Source organism: Phyllopteryx taeniolatus, chromosome 11 (assembly GCF_024500385.1).
Source record: "Phyllopteryx taeniolatus isolate TA_2022b chromosome 11, UOR_Ptae_1.2, whole genome shotgun sequence".
Taxonomy (NCBI): Eukaryota; Metazoa; Chordata; class Actinopteri; order Syngnathiformes; family Syngnathidae; genus Phyllopteryx; species Phyllopteryx taeniolatus.
Window position 1 is genome coordinate 18367059 of NC_084512.1, and position 21015 is coordinate 18388073.

The following is a 21015-nucleotide window of genomic DNA, read 5'->3' on the forward strand; positions in this document are numbered from 1 at the left end:
GGTTGAATACCATCGTTGATGCATTATGTCCAATAGTAACACCTAAGTCATAATTGATATAAATATTAGCATTTATTTAACAACCTTGTCTCAATGTTGTTGTGTAGTTCGTAATGTGGTATGTAACACTGTATACCTTGGAGATTGTATTTATTTTCTTAAATTTAACTGTGCAGCTTCTAGGAACCATGACTTTGAAATAATGGAATTAGCAGCTTCTCTTACCGTGACATAATGTGACTATTCAAGCCTCTACTAATACTTAAATCTTATTTCCTGTGAATATTACATTTGGAAATGGTTAAATTTGAGTATCAAGAGGCACGTCCAACATTGTGTTTCATCGGAATACATATTTATTAGATAAATATTAGGATGTCACGTCATCTAACTACATACAGATTTGCAAGACTAAAAATCACAATGTTTGTTTGACCAGTTTTCCAATATGAACTGATTGTACATAATTGAATGTACAAACACCAAGAGAGAGAAAGACAACTGCCACTTGTTGTGCCAATCACTTCAGACTGTACCTATATAGCGTTGTTTGCCAAATTGCATAAAAACTATAAATTGGACATTTTATTATGATTTTCTTTTTTTACAAACTCTAAAGATTCCTCTCCAAGTCCTAATGAAGGGTGTGAATCATTTTGTAGCACCTTTATAAAGTACACAGGCCATAGAGAAATACACAGAATAATAACACAAAGGGGAAAAAAATGTATTTTGTGTCTTGGGGACCCCCCCCCCCCCAACGCAAGCGAGGGTTTACATAAAGTATTTTACATATAAATGAACAGGCGAGGTTAGCGAGGTCTGCGATTGTCAAACATGTTTCCAATTGGGATGTCTGACAGGAGGATGCAAGCTTTACAAATTCTAAATACACTATGCACACTCCCTCTGGAGAAAAATGAATACATTTCTGTTAACGGGTCTCTATTTGTCATTTACATTATGTACACACACGCGCACACACGCATGTGCATCCCCTCACAGTCACGCCCTAGCAATCCGCCCTCGTCTCTCTTTTTTTTCTTTTTACTGTACATGGATTCTCATTGGCTGGAAGTGGACAGTACAATTTGGATTCAAACATGACTGTGTAGCGAACATCCCAATGTGGCAGTGCATCGTTTTACATTGAAACGAAAAACAATACTTGACAAGTAAATCATATTTGGTTGCGTATAAAGGGACTACAAAAACAAAACAAAAACTCAAATAGGGTAAAAACAAAGTACATTTTATACTTGAGTGACTGCATCAAACTTGTCAAGAGTATCCAAAATAATTATCTTAATCAAATTGTGGTGAAAATACACAAAATGTATGCATTTGCGTATGCGTTTAAAAGTAGCCAATGATATTTTTTGGGGGGCGGGAGAAATTTGGACCTCTAAGCTGATTTTACACAATTTTTGACACAATATCAACACATTACATTTAAAAACTAAAATAACAAAAATAAAAGGATGACGAGTGGGGAAAATGTACACCGACACACACAATACAAGGCCAGAGTGCATTTGGAACAGGAAGTGGGTTTGTGAGCACAGAATGTGGATAATGTGTAGGATTGTGTGTGTTTGTGTGTGTGTCTGTGACACACAGTACCATGTCTAGTTGACAGTAATAGATGGGCACAGCACTGCACAGTCACTAAATATTCACAAAGGGTATATACAACAGTTGTGCGCACACACACACACAAAAAGGGGACAAATGCTGCGTTCGAATACAGTTAAAAATATAGGAAATATCTGCTTTGGTGACAGGGGACGGAGGGAGGAAAAAAGCACATAAAATGACAACGATGTAAAAAAAAAAGAAAACAACAACAACAGATGTGTACTAAAGCAATAAATATAGATTGGATTAACAATCAACAGGATGCATTGGCACAATTGCAACAAAAAAAAAGAAAGATTTGGAAGAGTGAGACATCGTAATAAATAGAACATCTGCGGAGTGGAAGAAGAACACTGCGGTGGATTTCCTCCTCGCTTGTACATATGCTGGAGGCAGGATGACCACGCATGCACACACACACACGCACACACACTGCACAACTACTCGTCCTTACAACGAGGTCGTGCGCTCCATTTACCGCGTGCACTCTGGGGGGGAGGGTGGGGTGGGGGTGGGGTGGGGGGGGGGGGTGCATTGGGCTGGGGGTTCAAAGGTCGCGGCATGTGCTACCGTCTTGGAAGAACACGTTTGAAAAAGGGGACAAAAACACACACACATACAAGATTTGTTTTTCTCACAAAAGCCAAATCATGCTCAGATATAAAAACAAACAAACAAAAAGCTTTTCCTTGTCTCCTGGCTTTTGTCATTTACAGGTGACGATAATAATAGCTGCACACTTGATAAGGTATCATAGACATGTATATCAACTATATACATATGCATGATATCGCCTTTTTTTTTTTGTGCCCGCCAACGTGGCCGTGGATGCTGTTGGTGGAATCTTTACACAAAAAACATGTGCAGGGATGAGCGGCGTTCCCTTCCCTTTTTTTTCCGTCCCATGCAGCACAATTTCTAGAAAGACAGTGTGCACGTGTGCGCATGGGATACAGTCTCAAGTGTCAAAGTGGGAGGTGCGCGACGTGTCTGTGGACCGGACAGTCAAACACGTGCCCCCTGTGAGGTGAGGTTGAAAAGAGGAAGTGGGGACAAGAGCTCGGTGGGAGGTTAGTTGTTCTCAAAGAGGGAGAGAAGGTCGTCGTTGCTGTTGGCCGGAAGGTCAGGAGGATCCAGGTACGAGAGGAGCTCGTCTGGGTTGGCCAGCTCGGGAAGCAGCTGTGGATGACCCCCCCCCAAAAAAGAAAGGGGGATAATTATTAGTGAAATGAGGCTTTTGCAACACAAATGAAGGGGGTGAAAAGTATGGAGATACGAGACATTGTTCGGCTGACTTTGTTGCTAGCTTAATGCTAACACGTAGCCACTGAGGGTCTAATGAATAGCATCGGTGGTGTTATGGCCATAAAGTTCCAACCTTGGCTTCATTGTACTGTAACAAAATATCCCAAACACATGTATGAAAATGTGTAATCTTAAACTGTGTTTTTTCTTCCCCATATTAAACATTGTGTGTTCTTTGGGTGACCACACAAACACGCACACTTACATCCAGCGAAGGTTCGGGCATGTCCGCGCCATCTGACGAGGGGTTAAACGTCAGATCGGCGTGAGGGTGAGCGTTCTGGCCGGGCGGCTGAGGCTGCGGCGGCGGCGGCGGGCGAGGCGGCTGCGACGACGACGGGCCACCGCCGGCGTGATGCAAGGGCGGCCCCGATTGGCCGCCGCCGCCACCGCCGTGATGCAAGGAAGGCCCCGATTGGCCGCCGGAGTGGGGAGAAGCATGCAAGCCGGGCTGCATGGAGTTATGGGACGGATCGGGATGGGACATCTGCGGGAGACAGAGGGTAGCAGATGGAGAGAGGGATGTAGAGAGAGGGGAAAAGTGAAATGAGTCCCACCGTGGATAATGTGAACCAGGGCCTTGAAAATGGAAGCTGCGATGAGCAGACACATACAGCTGCAACATTTTATGGCGAGCATTTGAGCGCACACGTGCTTCCTCGGCCCACAAACCAAAATCTCAGCCTCTCATTTTATTACGGTTGTGTTCGAAACGACTCCCTATTTACCCTTTAATGAGTTCAGCATTTTGTTGTGCTGTTCGAGTAGTAGGGAATGAGTGAACGATTTCAAACACACAGCCCCCTGAGCCTCATTTATTCTAAACGTGAATGCAAAGTATCATTAGCGCTACTTACGGAGTCGTTCATGGCGTGGTTGAGGGGCTTGTCCTGGGACAGAAGACCGCCAGGCCCATCTGGCGGGTGGGAAAGCTGCGGGCCATGGATGAAGTCACTCATAGGTGGACCCCCTCCTCCTCCTCCTCCGCCAGATGGGTTTCCGTGAGGGAAGTCAAAGTTGCCTTGGCTGTGGTAAGGGTTGCCTCAAGGACCAAAACAAACAGCTTTAATGACCTTGTGGCATTTCTACTGTATAATTTCAGTAGATGTGTCAGCAACCCCTCTAAAACATCACAAGATGACAGTATCGATGTGCAAACAACTTCCTCTTTCCTCTCCAATACGTGCATCTTCACGGGGGAGTAGATTTACTTAATTTTAGTTCTATTTTACAGTGGTTTACTTCTTTTTCACGCTTGTATGACAGTTAGAAATGTTAAAACTTAAACACATCGCCTGTAGAGTTAGTCAAAGTTTTCTAATGATGTCATTTCAAGCCTGGTATGAATTTATGCACTTCATATTATTTCCTATGTGAAATATTGTTTTGACACGGCAACAACTTGGAAGTTTTTGACTTTTGAAGTTCCACTGTATATTAATTGCAAATCCTCGCTGTCGGGCGGAAACCTCGTATGTCCAAATATGGTCATTTGTGTCACAAACCAATACTGTTGGTCTGTCCCTGTAGTCTTGCTATTTTTACACATTATTGACCAACTTAAAGTGTTGGAAAAAAAGCTCGAGTACATATCTATTAACTCGTTTGTAAGCCGTCTGAAAAGTGCTGTAAAACTCCGCCTCTTCCTCGCTCTGCTGGAGCCGTGTGGCAATATAATATAACAGCAATATTATGTTTGGTAACTCAAGCAAGATGGCGTATTCTTGATTTCCTGAAAAGTAGTGGTATTGGAGATGCGACGATATTTAGCTTTACACATTTGACATAGTTGCTCTTTCATCCTATAGACATCTATATATATATATATGCTGCATCTGAGACTGTTGGGAAATTGGAAATATACAACTTGCAGCTAATGAGGATTAGAGTTAATAATGACTTCATGCTGATACGATATAGCACGCAACAAATTGTGTTAAATGCCGATATCTACTAGTAAAACCAATAAATATAGATATAATCTGCTTTTATGGTCATCTAGTGCATTTTTGTGGGCAGTAGCGGTCAGAAATATCCAACTTGCCAGTGTTCTGGAATGCAGCATAAAACTCCCTCTAGTGATGCCACTTGTGGTGTTATTCATGCAAGCAGCAGGTCCTAGCACTTTTTCATTACCTGCTCCCGGGTAATCGCCTCCATTTCCACTGGCATGTTGGCCGGGGTGGTGCGGGGGATAAGGGCCGGGGCCGGGACCGGGTCCGGGACCGTGGCCTGCCCCTGGCCCGCTTCCAGGCCCCAGCTGGGCGATCATCTCCATCACGTTGGGCATGGTCATCTGACTGGGGCTCATGGTCTTGAAGCGCTTAGCCAGCGGTCCGTCGGGGTCCTCTTTGATATGCAGCTCAGACTTGATGGCCACCGGGCGCCAGCTACACGTCGGGTCGATAGTGACTTCCTCGAACTCTGAACTGACGATTGAATTGGAAGCGGGCTAGTTAAAACCACGTACTTAACGTGACATAGCATGTTTTCACGTTCAAACTTACTTTTGGATGGCATTGAGGATCCCCCACATGTACTGATCCACTTCCAGACCTTCTAGTAAGGCTGTTTTACTGCAAGGAGGCAAACACGATATTAGACAGCTTCTTCCAATATTTACTGAATTTTCTCATCTAGTGGCCTTGGGCATTTATTCAATCAACTGTAATCTATTTGTACAAGTCTACTCAGACTGGGAGAAACTAACAGTAGTTCCCTGAAAGTTAAACAACACTGTGGAGCGACCACGTCAGTCTCTATGGTAATCATTTTTAACATAACGTAAGATAATATTGATTGTGGTTGAACAATAGCGAGATGAGTTAATTACAGGTACTACCCTTTTTTTTTTTCTTTCTCTAAAGGAAAAAGGAAGGCATCTAGTTGACCAAGTTGTTTTGATAAACACCTTTAAAATATGACAACATGTCGACATACTTGCATACAGGACACCGCCACGTGCCTCTCTCACAGTTTAGCTGCAGGTAAGACTCCAGGTCGAAGCACTGTGGACACCACAAAAGGCATCAAGACCACTTACATTCATTTGTTTATTTCTATCAACAGTTTTTGGACATCCACAAACCTGCACATGTTTGCAGTCGTGCCCTCGCGCGGGCAGCTGGATGCGGCGGAAGGTGATAGGACACTTGAGCGACACTTTGATGGCCGTCTGCTCCACGCCGTCCTCCCCGTTGAGAGTGGTGCTGCCCGCCGAGGCGGCCACGCTGCTGAAGTTCCTTTTGACTGCAAAAGGGGACGAGCATTGTGAGAAGCGTCTTCAAACGTAGTGGAAGCGTAAAGAGCAGCAGGTGTCAGGGGTAATTGAGATATTAACACACGGCGGCGTACTTTTGGTGATGCAGTGTTCCGCGGGAAGGAGCCTCTTCTTTAGAAGCCCCTGGAGGACGGAGCGCACAGATGGCCTGTGGACCAGCTGCAGCACAAACAGATGCGACTGCAAAGCAATACACGCACACAAACACACATCCATTAAACTTGAATCCTCACACCAGCTGATGTTTTTGTCCCACTAAATACGGTCTCTCGGCGGATAGCGAGCCACACTCACGCAACAACAGGCGGTGACGGTGATCTGGATGGTGTTCCTGCCCGGCTGGCACACGTGTTTCAGGTGCAAGGGCTTGTGGGAGGTCTTGTTGTCACCACGCTCGATGGTGAGGGGCGTGGCATTGACGCTGACCTGGACCGACGCCGGCCAGTTGGTGTTCATCTGCCTGTCCTCGTGGTGGTAGCACTTGAACTGCAGCTCCAGGTCTGACCTGCGGAGGAAACGGATTTGCAATATTTACGACGTCTGACAAAGTTTTCATCAGTTTCAGCTCCATCGGCAACACATTTATCGCTCTTACAGGCACAAATCAGCACAAAAATACTATATCGGTTCTTTGGCTTTTTACAGATCAAAGTTTGTAAGACACAGCAAAGTCAAACAAAACACACAAAATGTTTTTCTTCAAGTAATGAGGCCAAAAATAAATATCCAACAAATCACATCGAGTCATACTTCAAATTAAAGGCCTTGATGAGGGCTTTACAGATATTTCACTAATATGTCAAGCGCAAACACATCAATTCATATTAAAAGAAACATATATTGCATTTTTTCCCCCCACAATTTAAAACTGCTGACAGTTGTCTTACTAAAAACTCTGACATTCTTTAATCAAAACACACAAGGGATGATGACTTTCACTACATCTAACATCTACTTGAAATCACTTGGTTTTGGGGCAGTTCTGTCTCGTGCAGATGAGCCAATGCTTTTGTTACCATGACGACTGGTGGCAGAGATAGGGCGTTGAGATTAGGCGAGCGGCTACTTTTTTCCTCAACCAGCACAGAGTCTGAAGACAAAAGGCGAGCCCCATTCAAGATGAAGTAAAACCAGCATTTGTGTTTTCACCAAGTGGAGGCAGCACTTCATCACCAAGCCGCCGAATTACACTCGTCAATTAGTGTTAAGGATCCGCGCATGAAGCGGACACATTGCACAAACACAAATACACTCCGTCCCCGCGTAGACAACTTAGCTAAACAACAATAATGACATTGCAATGCCACAAAGCAGTGAAATTCAGAACGGTTCGCTTCCAGACATTTTTGAAAAGAGGCAGTTAACAAAAGATGTATTTTAATTTCCTACTTGATGGGTGGGCAGGCACTCTAGAAACTCAACTTTGTGGATACAAGCAATTAAATTAAAAGTCCATTTTCCATTCCCGATCTGGTTAACGTTTACCATTTAGCGGCATTTTAAAATAAACATGAAACATGCCATTTAGCTCATGCAAAAGCTAATACACAGCGAGTGCTAAATGTTTTATCAGATTAAGTTACAAGGTGTTGTGCTTGTGTATGATCTTATTACATTGAGTTCTGACTTTACCACATGTTAGCAATTAAGATGCTCAACTCAGTGATTTTGTAGGTGTCTGCTCTCTCTGTTGGTTCTGTTTAACCTAACGGACTTCAGATTTTCAATCATTTTGGTAAAAATCAACTGAAACGAAACACAAAAAATAGCAGGATCTCCTGTTGCTAGATGGTGTTTAGAGGGACAGCGTTACCTCCACATGAGGGTCTGGTGGACAGAGGGCCGGAGGTGGAAGACGTGGTTGCTTACGGCCAGGTTGTGCTCTAGGCGGAACGGCTCGAGCACCACGCCGTCTCTGACCGGGAACGTCAGCCGCAGCTCCTCGTTGGTAATAGCTGGGAGCCAGAAATAATAAGTCAACTTTTACTTAATATTTATTATATATTATATGGTCATATATATTGAAAATATATGGATTAACTCCACTGAGAGAAGAAGTCAACCCCAGACAACATTTTTGCATTTTGACTTTTTTTGAAAAGCATGCATCTCCATATCTTTTTTTTATATTTACACATATATTTATGTTCATATTACATCAATATAAAATATGTGCTACAGTATATATGATTATATTTTTATCATATTTTATATTATATATTATATTATCATTCTTTTTTTAAAGGGCTGGTTGAGTTATATTGCTTTATAATGCGATTACCCACTAATGTTAGCAAATATGGTGAACTCACATGGAGGGGGCGGAAGTGCTGTCATATTTGGTTTCATGTCAGGTGGAAACGGGGGCTTCACGTCCTGGTTTGGCGACAGGTACGGAGGAATACTACTTCCGGGCGTCATGGGCGGTGTGGGGTTTCCAGGTACTGGCGAGTGGGGGTAGTTGCTAGGCCTGGGAGGCTGTGGAAAACAAGAAAACAGACAAATATCAGTTGAAATCCATTCAGAAACTTCCTTAATTCAGACACTAAGTCAGAACTTACCCCATTTCCTTGCCCGTATGAGTATCCGCCACCCGAGAAGTTTGTGTTTTGCCCGTTAAATGGCTCTTGCTGCAAAATAAATATTGATATGTTTTATTTGAAGAGCATCCTTTGCTGCCATCGACAAAGGGACGGCGTCGAATCGGACCTTGTAGTACTGGCCCATGGGCATGCCAGGTGGGTACTGTCCTTGCCCCTGCTGCCCAGGCATCCTCTGCCCCGGGTAGTTGGGTGAAGGTAAGGGTCTAGAAGCGTGGGGAGTCGGGTACTGTCCCTGCTGTGGCGGGAACTGACTGTTAGGGCCATACTGACCCCCGTACCCGGCCTAGGGAAGGACATTCAAGCAATGAGTAGAAAGTGAACCCCTGTTTATCGCAAGGGATATGTTACAGACCCACCCGTAATAGGTGAAAATCCAGGAAAGAGACCATATAAAAGCATTTTTGGGGGATAGTTTTACCCCTTTCACACAGTTTAATCACATTTACACTTATTCAAACACACTTTTTGAGCACATTGTAAAATGATTTAAACACACCAAATAAAATGGATATAAAAAACTACGTGTCTGTGTGTTACATATTTGCCTGGAGTGGCGTGTGATGTCAGCGAGTCTGCGTGTGAGTATCTGGGCGTGAGCTGTGGCCGACAGCAGCTCCTGCATCAGCGCGTTTATGTGTTTTCTTGTTTTGCCAGGGTTTAATAAAGAGCTAAAAAGTATTCTGTGACTGTGGTTCTCCCTTGCCACATGCAACCATTATAAAATAATTTATTGCTTAAAAAAATCTGTGAAATACCGAATGAAGAAACATGATGTAGCGGGGGAACACTGTATATTACTTACTACAGATGCGGGGGTGGCAGGATGCCCAGTCATCTCGCCAGGGTACGGCCGCTTCATTCCCTGCATGGGGATGCCTTGCCGAGGTCCTCCCGGGTAGCCTTGCTGGGGCATCCGCTGGCCATGACCTCCGAAAGGTCCCATTGCAGGGGTCCGGGCTTGAGTCATGCCTATGGGAGGTCCGGTCATGTTAGGGTTGTTCATCCCTGAACCCATTGTGGAGGGATTCATCCCACCAGGGGGCCCTCGTGGGCCTGGCTGGTTCATGAACTGACTATTGTAGGCCTGAGCAGGAGCCATTTGGAAGGAAGAACACATCTGGAGGCAAGAACAGAAGGCTTGAGTGTCTTGACCATTTGGATGGAGAACAGCTACTTGCATGTATGTGTTTCCACCAAGCGGGACAGTTCAGTTGGGTACACTATGGCAGGAGTTCTCAAAGTTTTTGGTTTCAGGGACCCTTCATAGGGAAAAGATTTTTTTCCAAGGACCCCTCATACAGTAACTACTATGTGTAACGCCAAGTGCCATAGGACATAAAAAGTAGCCTATTTTTGAGAAAGAAGGATATAAGTAATTCATCTTATGTTTTGAGAAAGAACTAATCCTTGCAATGGAATAACGTTAAAACGTATTTTGTCGTCACGAAATGTCAGAAATAGCTTTTGTTCTTGAAAAAAGACGTGCAGGGATGTCAGATTTAGGCAGTGATACTGTACGTCACAATCATACCAGAGTTTATAAGTGGCCGTAAGTTATTGACACGAGTCCTCATATGTAGATATGCACTGCATATGACATAGTCATTTAGTGCAAATTATTTTGCGGACCCCGTGCTATGGCTCACAGACCACAGTTTGAGAACAACTCCACTATTGTACCGAACCAAACCACCAAACTGAACCAAAGTGTACCTGTCCATACTGGTTCATCTCTTTATTCTGCGTTTCTTGTAGTGCCGCCACGGTGGCGGTTGCCGTGGCGGTTGCTGTAGCAGCGGCCGCCGCGACCGCTGCAGCAGCGGCGGCGGCGGCTGGCTGCGTAAAGTCGCCGGTTGGACGCGTGTGGGACGCCATGCCTATACCTCCAGGAGGCGGATTAGGGCCTCCAGAGTAACTGTAGGAAATTATGTGTATGAAAGTTTTGTACAAGTCAGGTTGGGATCCTTTTTCCCCCAACAGGGGTCACTTCAGTCCTCTGAGGAACATCCAAAATTTATGAAAATATATGATGCAATAAAAAATATATATTAAAGTTAAACAGTGACACAGTGAAACAAGAAAGTTATGCTCTTTTTTTTTAATTACAATTAAAAAAACTACAAATTATGAACATTTGTGGTATAAATGTTTTTGTATTTTACTAATTTAATTTAATAAATTTTTAAAAAGAGCATTTGTGACAAATGTTTAGATACTTTTCAAAAATTTGATTAAAATATATAAGATAAAATATAGTATTAACAACTGTAGTTTAGATATTTTTGGAATCCTCATAAAATTTATTTGATTTAAAAAAAAAGAGCATTTATATATATTCATATTTTAATTTAATAAAGAAATCTATAAAAATACAATTAAAAAGAATTCCAGGCACTTGTTGGTCAAAGGTTTCTGGACTATTTAATAATGAGTTTTATACAATTAAATACACATTAAAAAAAATTTTTTTTTTAATTTAAATAAAAAATATACCTGTTTTATTAAAAACAAATTACAGGCATTTGTGGGTCAAATGATTTGGATTTCTTATATTTTAACCAAATTAAATGTAATTAACTTTTTAAAGCTCATTTATGAGGTAAATATTCATCCATCCATTTTCTGAGCCGCTTCTCCTCACTAGGGTCGCGGGCGCGCTGGAGCCTATCCCAGCTATCAACGGGCAGGAGGCGGGGTACACCCTGAACTGGTTGCCGGCCAATCGCAGGGCACATACAAACAAACAACCATTCGCACTCACATTCACACCTACGGGCAATTTAGAGTCTCCAATTCATGTATGTTTTTGGGATGTGGGAGGAAACCGGAGTGCCCGGAGAAAACCCACGCAGGCACGGGGGAGAACATGCAAACTCCACACTGTGAGGCTGACGCTCTAACCAGTCGTCCACCGTGTCGTCGGTAAATATTCATTTTGTTAATATTTAATTTAATCTAAAAATAGATGAAAACTGTATTATTAGCATTTGGAGGCGCTAAAGGTTTGACTTTTTATGATTTGATTACATTTTTAAAATGTCAACAAACCAACATTTGTATATAATCATTATAATTTGATTTAAAAAAAAAACATTTTTGCAAGAAAAAAAAAGGAATTAGGGCATTTCTGGTCGGACTTTAAATACACATTTTAAAAAACAAAATTACAAATGTTATTTTGGGAATCAAATGCTCCCGCGGGCCCTCCTATAAAGAGGATGGGAACAAGGCTCTTTCTTACCTGCTGCTGTATCCTCCGGGGCCTCCGGGGTATCCAGGCCTGCTGTACATCCCCTGCTGCATGTACTGCTGGTTGGAGCCTCCTTTGCTGGGGAACTGCTGCTGCTGGGCACTGAACTGGGGAGAGTTGAGCCCCGGTGCGCTGGCTGACATTCCCGACGCCATGGGGTTACCCCCGTGATTATTGCTGTTGGCCATCGGGTTCCCTAGAACCTGGATTGAATCGGAAGGAAAACGTGTTTGTTTAATTAAAGCAGACAGGAGAACAGATGCGAATATGTTGGGGACCAACCTGGCTTTGTGATGTATTGGTGACGCCCCACACTGTTGTAACCACAGACAATGACCCAGGAGGCTGGTTAGTGTTTTGTTGCCAGGGGACAGAGTCATAGGGAAAGGAGCCATCGCTGGAGAATAGATGATAACACAAACCCAATGTTACTCTGCACTTTTAACACCCACAAAAGACACACGCACAGGAAGTAGCCAATAGAGAGTCGGTATGACGAACACATCAACACAAAAAGGGAACCGTTTTGGACGAGGTGTCAAAGGTGTTTGGCAATGAAAAGTTCCCTTTCATAATATTGCCTGTGCGCCACAGTATGTGCTGATGAGCAAACACCTCCCTTGAAAATGAAAAACGTCAACATGTCGACTTGTTGATAAAGGCCTCAGATTTGTCCCGATGGCTCGGAATACGAGGCATTCCCGTCCAAAACAATCCGAGCACCGGGCTCCACACCATAAACATCCAGATGGAGAGAGGCAAGTGGCCAAGCGCAAGGGTGCAGGAGAAGCCGCTATTTTTGGACAGCAGCTTGTTTTTTCTCCGAGGTTAGAGCTCGGAATGAATGACACGTTCAATATTTCCTCCAACGGGAACAACATTACACCAAAGATCCTCCTTAGACCCCAAACAGGACTCTTGGCTAACTGTGGCAGCCTTTCTTTTCTTTATGTATGTTTTACTTAAACCCTCCTGTTTGATTGAGTGTCATGAGCACACAATGTTCTCTAAAAACATTACTTAAGTCTTCCCTGCTGGGCCCCACTCATCTTCGGCTCCTTAAATCTGCTCAGCACCCCTCAAAGTAATTCTGCCTGCATTCCAAAAAATGCAAATCCTGTGTGTCCTTGAAGACTACATAAGCACTGACTTCAATAGAATAGTTTAATGAAGTCCTTCCTGGAAGACACCACTATGAAGTTGAGTCAACTTTTAGAATTTAGTCAAATTTGTGAGAATAATTCACATAAAATGCTGGAAAAAATAAGAAAGTGCAATGTTGTGAAACCAACATTTGGCCACTAATCATTGTTTTAAAGGTTTCGTTAGAGGTTGTCATTTTGGAGTACAATACTATCACGAGCTGTGGTCAAAAAACTAGTAGAGGTAAACACTTGCTTTGAAAAAACAGATGACGAAAATAGCAGAATAAGGCATGTTTCAATAGATACTTTGCACGGAAAATTTGAATTGTTCAAAGGGGACATTGGGAAAAAAAAAACTTTTTTAATGGCTTGTATGTAAAGAGTTGGCTCACTGGAGTGTCTGCTCATTCATCAAGTGTGAAATTAAACAAGCAAGTAAATCTTTTGAATTTCTCAACCCATGACATGCATGACCAGCTAGGCTGGGTGAAGATCCAGAGCCACTCTCAGGTGATGGTTGGAGTCCGGCTGCTGGACTAGAGAAGCCAAACGGGAAGCAGAGCTGCATTGAGTTTTGTTGGATGCACAGATTAGCATTAGGTAACAGTGTTAGCTTCTGACAAGCCACACATAAGTACTGTACTTGACTGCTCAGGGAAGTTGTCAACGTGGTGGAAGTGGTGGGTTTTTATGTCTGGAGATGTCCCTGTGCTACATACACACAGTGTAGTGTACGAAGTGATGCCTACAGGATTAAAAACACCTTTATTGTATTTACAAGCGCTCACTCCAAATTGATAAAAAAAAAAAAAAGATACTATGCATCATTGAGATCATTTACTGTGCAGATCTGAAAACTCTGCAAACGAATACAAACAATATTGGTGAAATAAATATTCACGACACTACATTAATCTACTTTTGACCTTAAAGGCTCCTCCTCCTGCCTGATGATTGCAGTAACATACTGATTCATTGTTTACCTGTTGTATTATTTTCCCTGTAGACACTTAATTCACCTGCTAATTTGCTGTTCATAGTTGGTTTCTTTCTGTTGCCAAACAGACAGATTTCTGTAAAAAGTCTACAGTACCACCGAGCACATATTCTTGTGTTTCCCAACTACATTTCACGATAGCTTAGCGATTAGCATGGCTTCCTGTTAACTATTCATTGTCCTCCTTTATTGAAAACAATATTTGTCAGAATTTCCCGCCATGGCAGCGAGTATTAGTGAGTAGTGACTAAAGACTTCTTTATACTCGAGCGCAACCCACACGCGCAGTTTTGAAAGTGTTCTGCAGTTCACCTCCAAGTCGGGGGTGTCGCTACGGCTGGTATTGGCTAGGAAACCACAGGGTGGAGTTTCCCCTGCATTTGTTTGGCCATTTCCGGTAGCCGTTTTGACTTTCCTTTCCGTAACAAGGAACAAAGCAACAACAATGGCGACCATGGAACAGAGTCTGCTAGAACAAATGGACCTAGATGACCAGATGATACATTTAATTATGCTGCAAAATCGATCGAGAAGGCGGCGGCTTAGCTGCTATGTGGAACCATGAGGAACGCATGTGACTAAAACGGACCAACCATGTGAGATGATCTCCACGGCATTCGACGCGCCGCAACAATTTTTGCCGTGGGCGCGTCAAGCTACGCAGAGAGGCCACGCGGGCCAATTCGTCGGTCACGTGACGCAATGCGGGCGTTGTCGGCCACGCAACCGCGGGTGTATAAAGAAGCCTTTAGAAGAGTGTCTCTTCACCATGGAAGGAAAGTATTTAGCGGCGCTAGCTATCCAGCCGCAGCTCGTATATAGCGGCTGCGGCGCAAGATAGCGTCGCACCAAGCATACCCAGGGTAGTTCCCGAGTAGCGGGGAAAGCAAGGAGGATGGGGGACTATTCGACATGGACACACCGTTGGTTTAATCAAACAGCTTCCCCAGCTCTGTGGTCAGACGTGCTCGAAGACATTTTTAAACTGAAGCAGATACAAAAATGCCATCCACAACGGTATCGCCATTGGTCGAGTCCAAATCTATGCAGTCAGCCAAATTTATAACGTGTACCGCATATGCTGCATACACCAGGCTCCTCTAGGCACAATCACAATAATACACATTTTTCAATTTAAAAACTAACTAAATAAATGAAAAAGTGAGCATTAATGATCTTTGTAAAGGCGCCTTTTGAATGTCATTGGACTGTGCAGGTTGTTTTTTTTTTTTTGGTGCCAGCTTCGGGTCTAAATGGACGCGTCTGCCCACTGACCTGTGCGTTAGGCCGGTCTTCATGCTGTTCATGCTGGGCTGCATGGGCACTTTTCCCTGCGATTCGTTCTGCCTGTTCTTCTGGTGACGCAGCAGGAGCAGACGACCCAGCTCCTCGCACCACGACGACAGCAGGGCTGCGAGGACGACAACACAAACACACAGACGCGCACAACATATGCGTTAAGACTTCCAGAATGCACTGCAGGAGCATGGGTTTAAGTTTATTCCTACATGATGTCTTCTTTTAACTTGTCATCTTGCTCAAGCCTCTAGAGGGCGGCCTGACTTAATATAGACTACTGTTCTAAATTATTATGCCACCATTAGATTTCAATGCTTTAATGACCTTATATAACTACATAGAATGTCACTCAGTAGAGCCCAGACCTCCTGCAAGATAAACCCTCGGTTTGTTCACTAGCAGGTTACTTTTTTTGTTCATGTAACCTCACAAACAGCTGGGTGATGCCAATATGATTCAGGGGGTGGACTTTTTTTTTTATTGATTGCATAGTGACTCAAATTGTAAAACCAAATCCTGTGATCTGACACTTTCAATGTATTGACTTCTTCCTTGACTCATGTGCTACCCCTTAAATCGTTTCATATAATTCGTCCAGACATTATACAGTTTTTTTACATCTTAAAAGTAGACTAAATAAACAAATTCTACTTTTTAAAACCTAATACAAATGGAAAAAACACGATACAAGCAAATTTTGGGACCTGCATCTTTATCTCGATCCTCACCAAAATGGAATCTTCTTCCTTGTCTCATGTGCCACCCACCCCTCGACAAATTTCATAGAAGTCGGTCCAAAATAAATAAAAATAAAAAGATATATAATGCATAAATTATAAATACAAAATTGTACAAATGTATACTCAATGAAACATCTAGAAATAATACATAAACATGTTTAAAAAATGATACTGATAATAAAAGTGCCTTTCTAAATACAAAATTATATATATATTATTTTAAATTCAATAATTGAATACTAACACACACACACACACACATATATATATATATATATATATATATATATATATACACACACACACACTACAAATTTATAAATAAATCTCTATACAATTTTGTTTTTTTAATATTATTTAAAGTGGTCATCAATGTCATATTTGAGTTATTTAATTCATTTTCTTATGCCATAAGTGATTTAATCTATTTTTAGTGTCATCATCTTGTCATTCTGAAGCTCAGTTACTGATCGCACAAAGTGGTTCAGTCCAACATTGTGTTTAAAAAAAGCAAATGTGCAAATCAAGCGAGCAACAACCAAATCAGAACAAGAAAGGAAGGACAGAAAGAAAGAGCGTTCTTTGTCCCTGTGGGTGGAGAGCACCAAGCCTCCTCGTTTAGGAGGAATTATTCCACCCTGCTATTACGCGGAGCTTATCTCTCCACTAAATCACCACCTCCACACTCGGCCGCTGAGTCTTCAAGCTGTTAACCCGCCATTTCGACTTAAACATCAGCTGCGAGCCATCACTGCTGTCGCTCTGGTTGAGAAGAGAGCGGTGGTGACTCATCGCTTTTGCGAGTGTCCGCATACGACGAAGGCCGGGAGTCATTCATAAAGGAGCGAGGGGTCCGCTGTGGGGCAACATGCATATTTAGTGAGGGGTGAGCACAGTGCGTGGCCTTGTCTTCACCTCACAGTCGCTGGTGTTAAAAGTCCCGCCAACACCACTGCCTCAAATGGTGACATTTACACCTGCATTCCAACAAAGAGATTTTAGCTTGGGTATCAGGTGGCACTATTTTCAAAATCAAACTACAAGTCATTATAATACAAATAAAAATGCAATACGTGAAATAAGTTCCATTCATCCATTCTTCTTTAGTGTTTTTCCTGTTAACGGTCAAGCCTATCCAAACCACCAGCCAATCGCAGGTCATACAGAGACATGCATTTACATTCACACTTATGGAAAATTTAGAGTTCAATGAACCTCGAGTCGAGATTTGAACTCAGAACCTCTCAACGTTGTGAGGCACCCGGGCTAACCACTATTTTACTGTGCTGCCAATTTGAAAACATGACTAAAATAATTTTTGGTTTGTAAAATTTGAGGAGGTATTTTGTTTGAGAAATAACTAGGGGGCTCTTCAGATTCTGGTCTTTGCTTAGGAACTTTCCTTTCCTATCTTATCTAGGCAAGATGACACAGGGGTAATTGGAGGAAAGGTTGTTTGAATTCTAAAAATGTTTGGGAAAAGTGCCAAAATGCAACATTTAGTCCAACTTTAGCATACGTTACTCCTGAACAAACTTTACTAAAGGATGCTACCCATAATCCTTAACAGCAGTAACATCTAAAGTAATGGGCCAAAGTGTACTGACTCAACACAAAGAACCTCAAAAGTACGGAAGTTAAAGTTAATGACCTCAAAGTTAATGCTTTGCAACAAAACAATAACATACAATGTTAATAGCATAGTAATTTTCCTAGCCCATAATTTACACCATAAAAAAATAAAATGCAAACTTCACTTTTAAGAAAGACTACTGGGGGCAGTCAATTTACACAACAAAAGATTTAGCCTCTTAAGTGATTCTCACTTTGAACAACAACCTGATTGAAATAACTACGACACGCACAGAAGAATCAAAAGATCTTCTCGAGTGATTTTTGTAGTCCAGCTTCAGAAAGAAGTAGTTTTAGGGCAGACTTAAGTCAGCAATGATGTCGCTTAGGAAAAGCAGAGGTAAATTCATTTTAAACAGTGCTGACCTGTCCTATGTTCTCTCCTTGACCCAATGACATTTCCCACAAAGGTTATGGAAAGGTGGAATAAAGGTTAGGAGATTTGACTTTCCGAAGTGGCCCTAGCTCTTGTGCCACGTACCACTTTGCAGATCGGGTTGCGACATTATTATTTGAGTCAATCATCTGGCCATTCTTGTGGCAAACCGTGTTACTGATCAGACAGAGTTCAAGCCAACTTTATATTAAAAACAAAAGAAAAACAACTAATCAAGTGAGCAACAAAGAGCCATGAACTACCTTCCCTACAGATCAGGAAGCGCCACAGATCGGGTTGTGTTAGTAACGACTAACATTAACACACACTGCGTGACATCAGGGTCAAGCAGCAGTACTGGGTTTAATAAGTGACATGTAGCCCATCCCATGACCACAAGAACAGTGACTGAACATTAATGCCATTACAGTCAGACTGTACAGGAAGGTAGCTCTTAAACAGAAGCTTTGGAGGAGCAGAAGACTACATGCCGACTGAGGAAATTGTTTATTTGAAATAGCTTTAAAAAAAGAAAAAATCCATGAATAGAAATCCCTGATGGTTACAAATTCTCAGCCAGAACCAGTTGTGACTGATACTAAAAAATGCAAGATGACAACCTCCACAGTGCTTCGCCTTCGCTTATAAAAAGCTTGGCAGAGTAAATGAGAGTAAGAAAAGGGAGAAGCATTGTGTAATGAGGGAAAGATGGCATGGTGATGCATGTGTAAATATCATTTTCTGAGGCCGATTTACGATCGTGTACAAGAGTAAATGCTGGCTCGCTGCAAGTAAATAGAGCAACAGGAGAGATCTGGGAATAGACTGTCTTGTCACGCAGCGAGGCTTGAATTTCAGGATGTTTCTCTTCCACCTTCAGTCCGGACTCACCCAATCGCCGCACACCTTCGGGATCGAGTGGCAACTCCGGCGAAAAACTTGTTTTTTGATCACGTGTCGACAAGCCTCTGTGCATGTGGCGAGCTGCAGTATGTCATATTACAAGTTGGTGTAAAATACCGATTATACAATGTCATGAATGCCGCATAAACATTGGCTCAACTTGACAATGTAATTTTCTTCTCTGCAGTCCTGATTTAGGTCACAGAGGAAATGCCTTTGCACAAACAAAACAGGAAGCACTTATCGCTGGTTAGGAATCGGTGGCTTTTCCTCAAGTTAGCGCAGTCCAGTGATGCATTCCATCACGTGACAATGCATTCGAGACTGATTTGCTTCAACATGAGGAACACAGCAGGAAAGTTAATGGAGGTTTGGGGCTCCAAGGCCTTTATAACTAATACAAATGTGTGTTTTAATGACAATAAATCCCCAGAAGTGATGACTGAGCTCTGTACAACTTCCTTCTAGATTTGCTACTTTAATTAGCACACATGTAATTTAAGGGCACAAAGGTGCAGGTAAAATATCAAATCTGCCACATAAGATCCATATGGTAAAAGATGGGACAAAATGCTTCTTTAGTTTGAGCCACCTGAGAGTTGTATTTAGTCAGGGTGCCATAAGGGCACAGAAAAATGCAATCAAATTCACAAAGGGGAATGGAGAAAATTATGTTCAAGGTGATTGGCTCGTATTTATGTTTCTCCTTTCCCATAACCACACTAATTCCTTGATCTCCTTTTGCACGCAAAGCCATCAATAATTACTGGTTAAATTTGAATACAAAACATTTTACAATTTGTGTTACATATTTTCAAATATTAGATTTCTATATATTAAATTTATTATATATATTACGTTTTTACCTCAACATTTTGTTATAGAGATTCATTTTATGTATCACAAAAATGTTTGCTTAAAAATTGTGTAATCAAGTTTTTAAATGATTTTTTTTCAAGTATTTTTTATTTTCTATTATTTTTTTTTTGTGTTAATTTTAAATGCAATCATCATATTCCTGTGCCACCTGTTGTTCTGGCATGCACTGGACAACCTGCAAATATATATTGTAAGTGCTAATGGTACAGTTAATTTGTTTCAAAATATCTTTTTGGAAAAAAAAAAATGTCTGTCATGTGGACAAAGAATTATTGTAACTTGAAATGTCAAAACAGAATGGAAAAAACAGACTGGGACATTACAGAAACTGGGCTGCACAGAAACCTGAATCTAAGTACGAGAGAGTTAATCCGTCTCAGTACATCAGCTTCATACGCTGACGGTATGCACGTACAGTATGCACCACTCTTATCGTCAGTACAGCAGCGCCTGTGCTCGCACCTTGACTCCATTTACACTATATTCCACCGCGCTCGTGATAAGCTTTGATAACAAAAACACGTACAAGTGCATGCGGCTCTATTGTATTTGAGCTGATAAACACAGACAAAAGAGCAAAAAGACTACATGGAAAATGTGCAGCAACAAACAAAGCAGCCCTGAGAGACAATGTGTGGGATGATTAAAAGAAACATCTGTGAAAACACTGGCAGGTAAATCTACGCCATGTGGGCGCTAAATATTATGCAAAATGGAGGGATAATAAAAATCCCCTGGATGAGGTTGGGGGAGTCATGCTTTTTGCGGGAATGTGATGAAAGCTATTTAAGCAGTGATGCCCCCGCCCTCATCCAGCCCCGCCTCCTCTCTGTTCAGCCATCAAATTGAACAGCTGGCAGAAACCAGGCTTGGAATGAAATGACTGACACCTTTAAAAGATTTGTAAAGATATGCAGTCTCCCCAAAAAAATGCATTTTATTGCATTGGTAGGACCTTTGAAGATAAT

The 21015-nt window shown here is 42.2% G+C and overlaps 1 protein-coding gene across 4 annotated transcripts in view; it reads right to left on the reverse strand.

Annotated features, from left to right (window-relative positions):
* Positions 1-572: 572 nt before the first annotated feature.
* The window catches only part of zmiz1a (zinc finger, MIZ-type containing 1a), a 176944-nt gene continuing 156501 nt past the window's right edge, over positions 573-21015 (reverse strand). For all 4 annotated transcript variants that reach the window (XM_061789374.1, XM_061789376.1, XM_061789377.1 and 1 more), the window contains 18 exons: positions 15494-15629; positions 12359-12473; positions 12068-12279; positions 10540-10741; positions 9629-9943; positions 8933-9109; positions 8785-8853; positions 8536-8701; positions 8037-8178; positions 6518-6728; positions 6298-6403; positions 6032-6192; positions 5884-5951; positions 5451-5519; positions 5080-5372; positions 3801-3985; positions 3149-3430; positions 573-2817 (listed from right to left, as the gene is read on the reverse strand). In XM_061789374.1, coding sequence (XP_061645358.1) covers positions 2710-2817; positions 3149-3430; positions 3801-3985; positions 5080-5372; positions 5451-5519; positions 5884-5951; positions 6032-6192; positions 6298-6403; positions 6518-6728; positions 8037-8178; positions 8536-8701; positions 8785-8853; positions 8933-9109; positions 9629-9943; positions 10540-10741; positions 12068-12279; positions 12359-12473; positions 15494-15629 — 3017 coding nt within the window. In that variant the 3' untranslated portion in view covers positions 573-2709. The remainder of the gene's footprint in view (positions 2818-3148; positions 3431-3800; positions 3986-5079; positions 5373-5450; positions 5520-5883; positions 5952-6031; positions 6193-6297; positions 6404-6517; positions 6729-8036; positions 8179-8535; positions 8702-8784; positions 8854-8932; positions 9110-9628; positions 9944-10539; positions 10742-12067; positions 12280-12358; positions 12474-15493; positions 15630-21015) is intronic.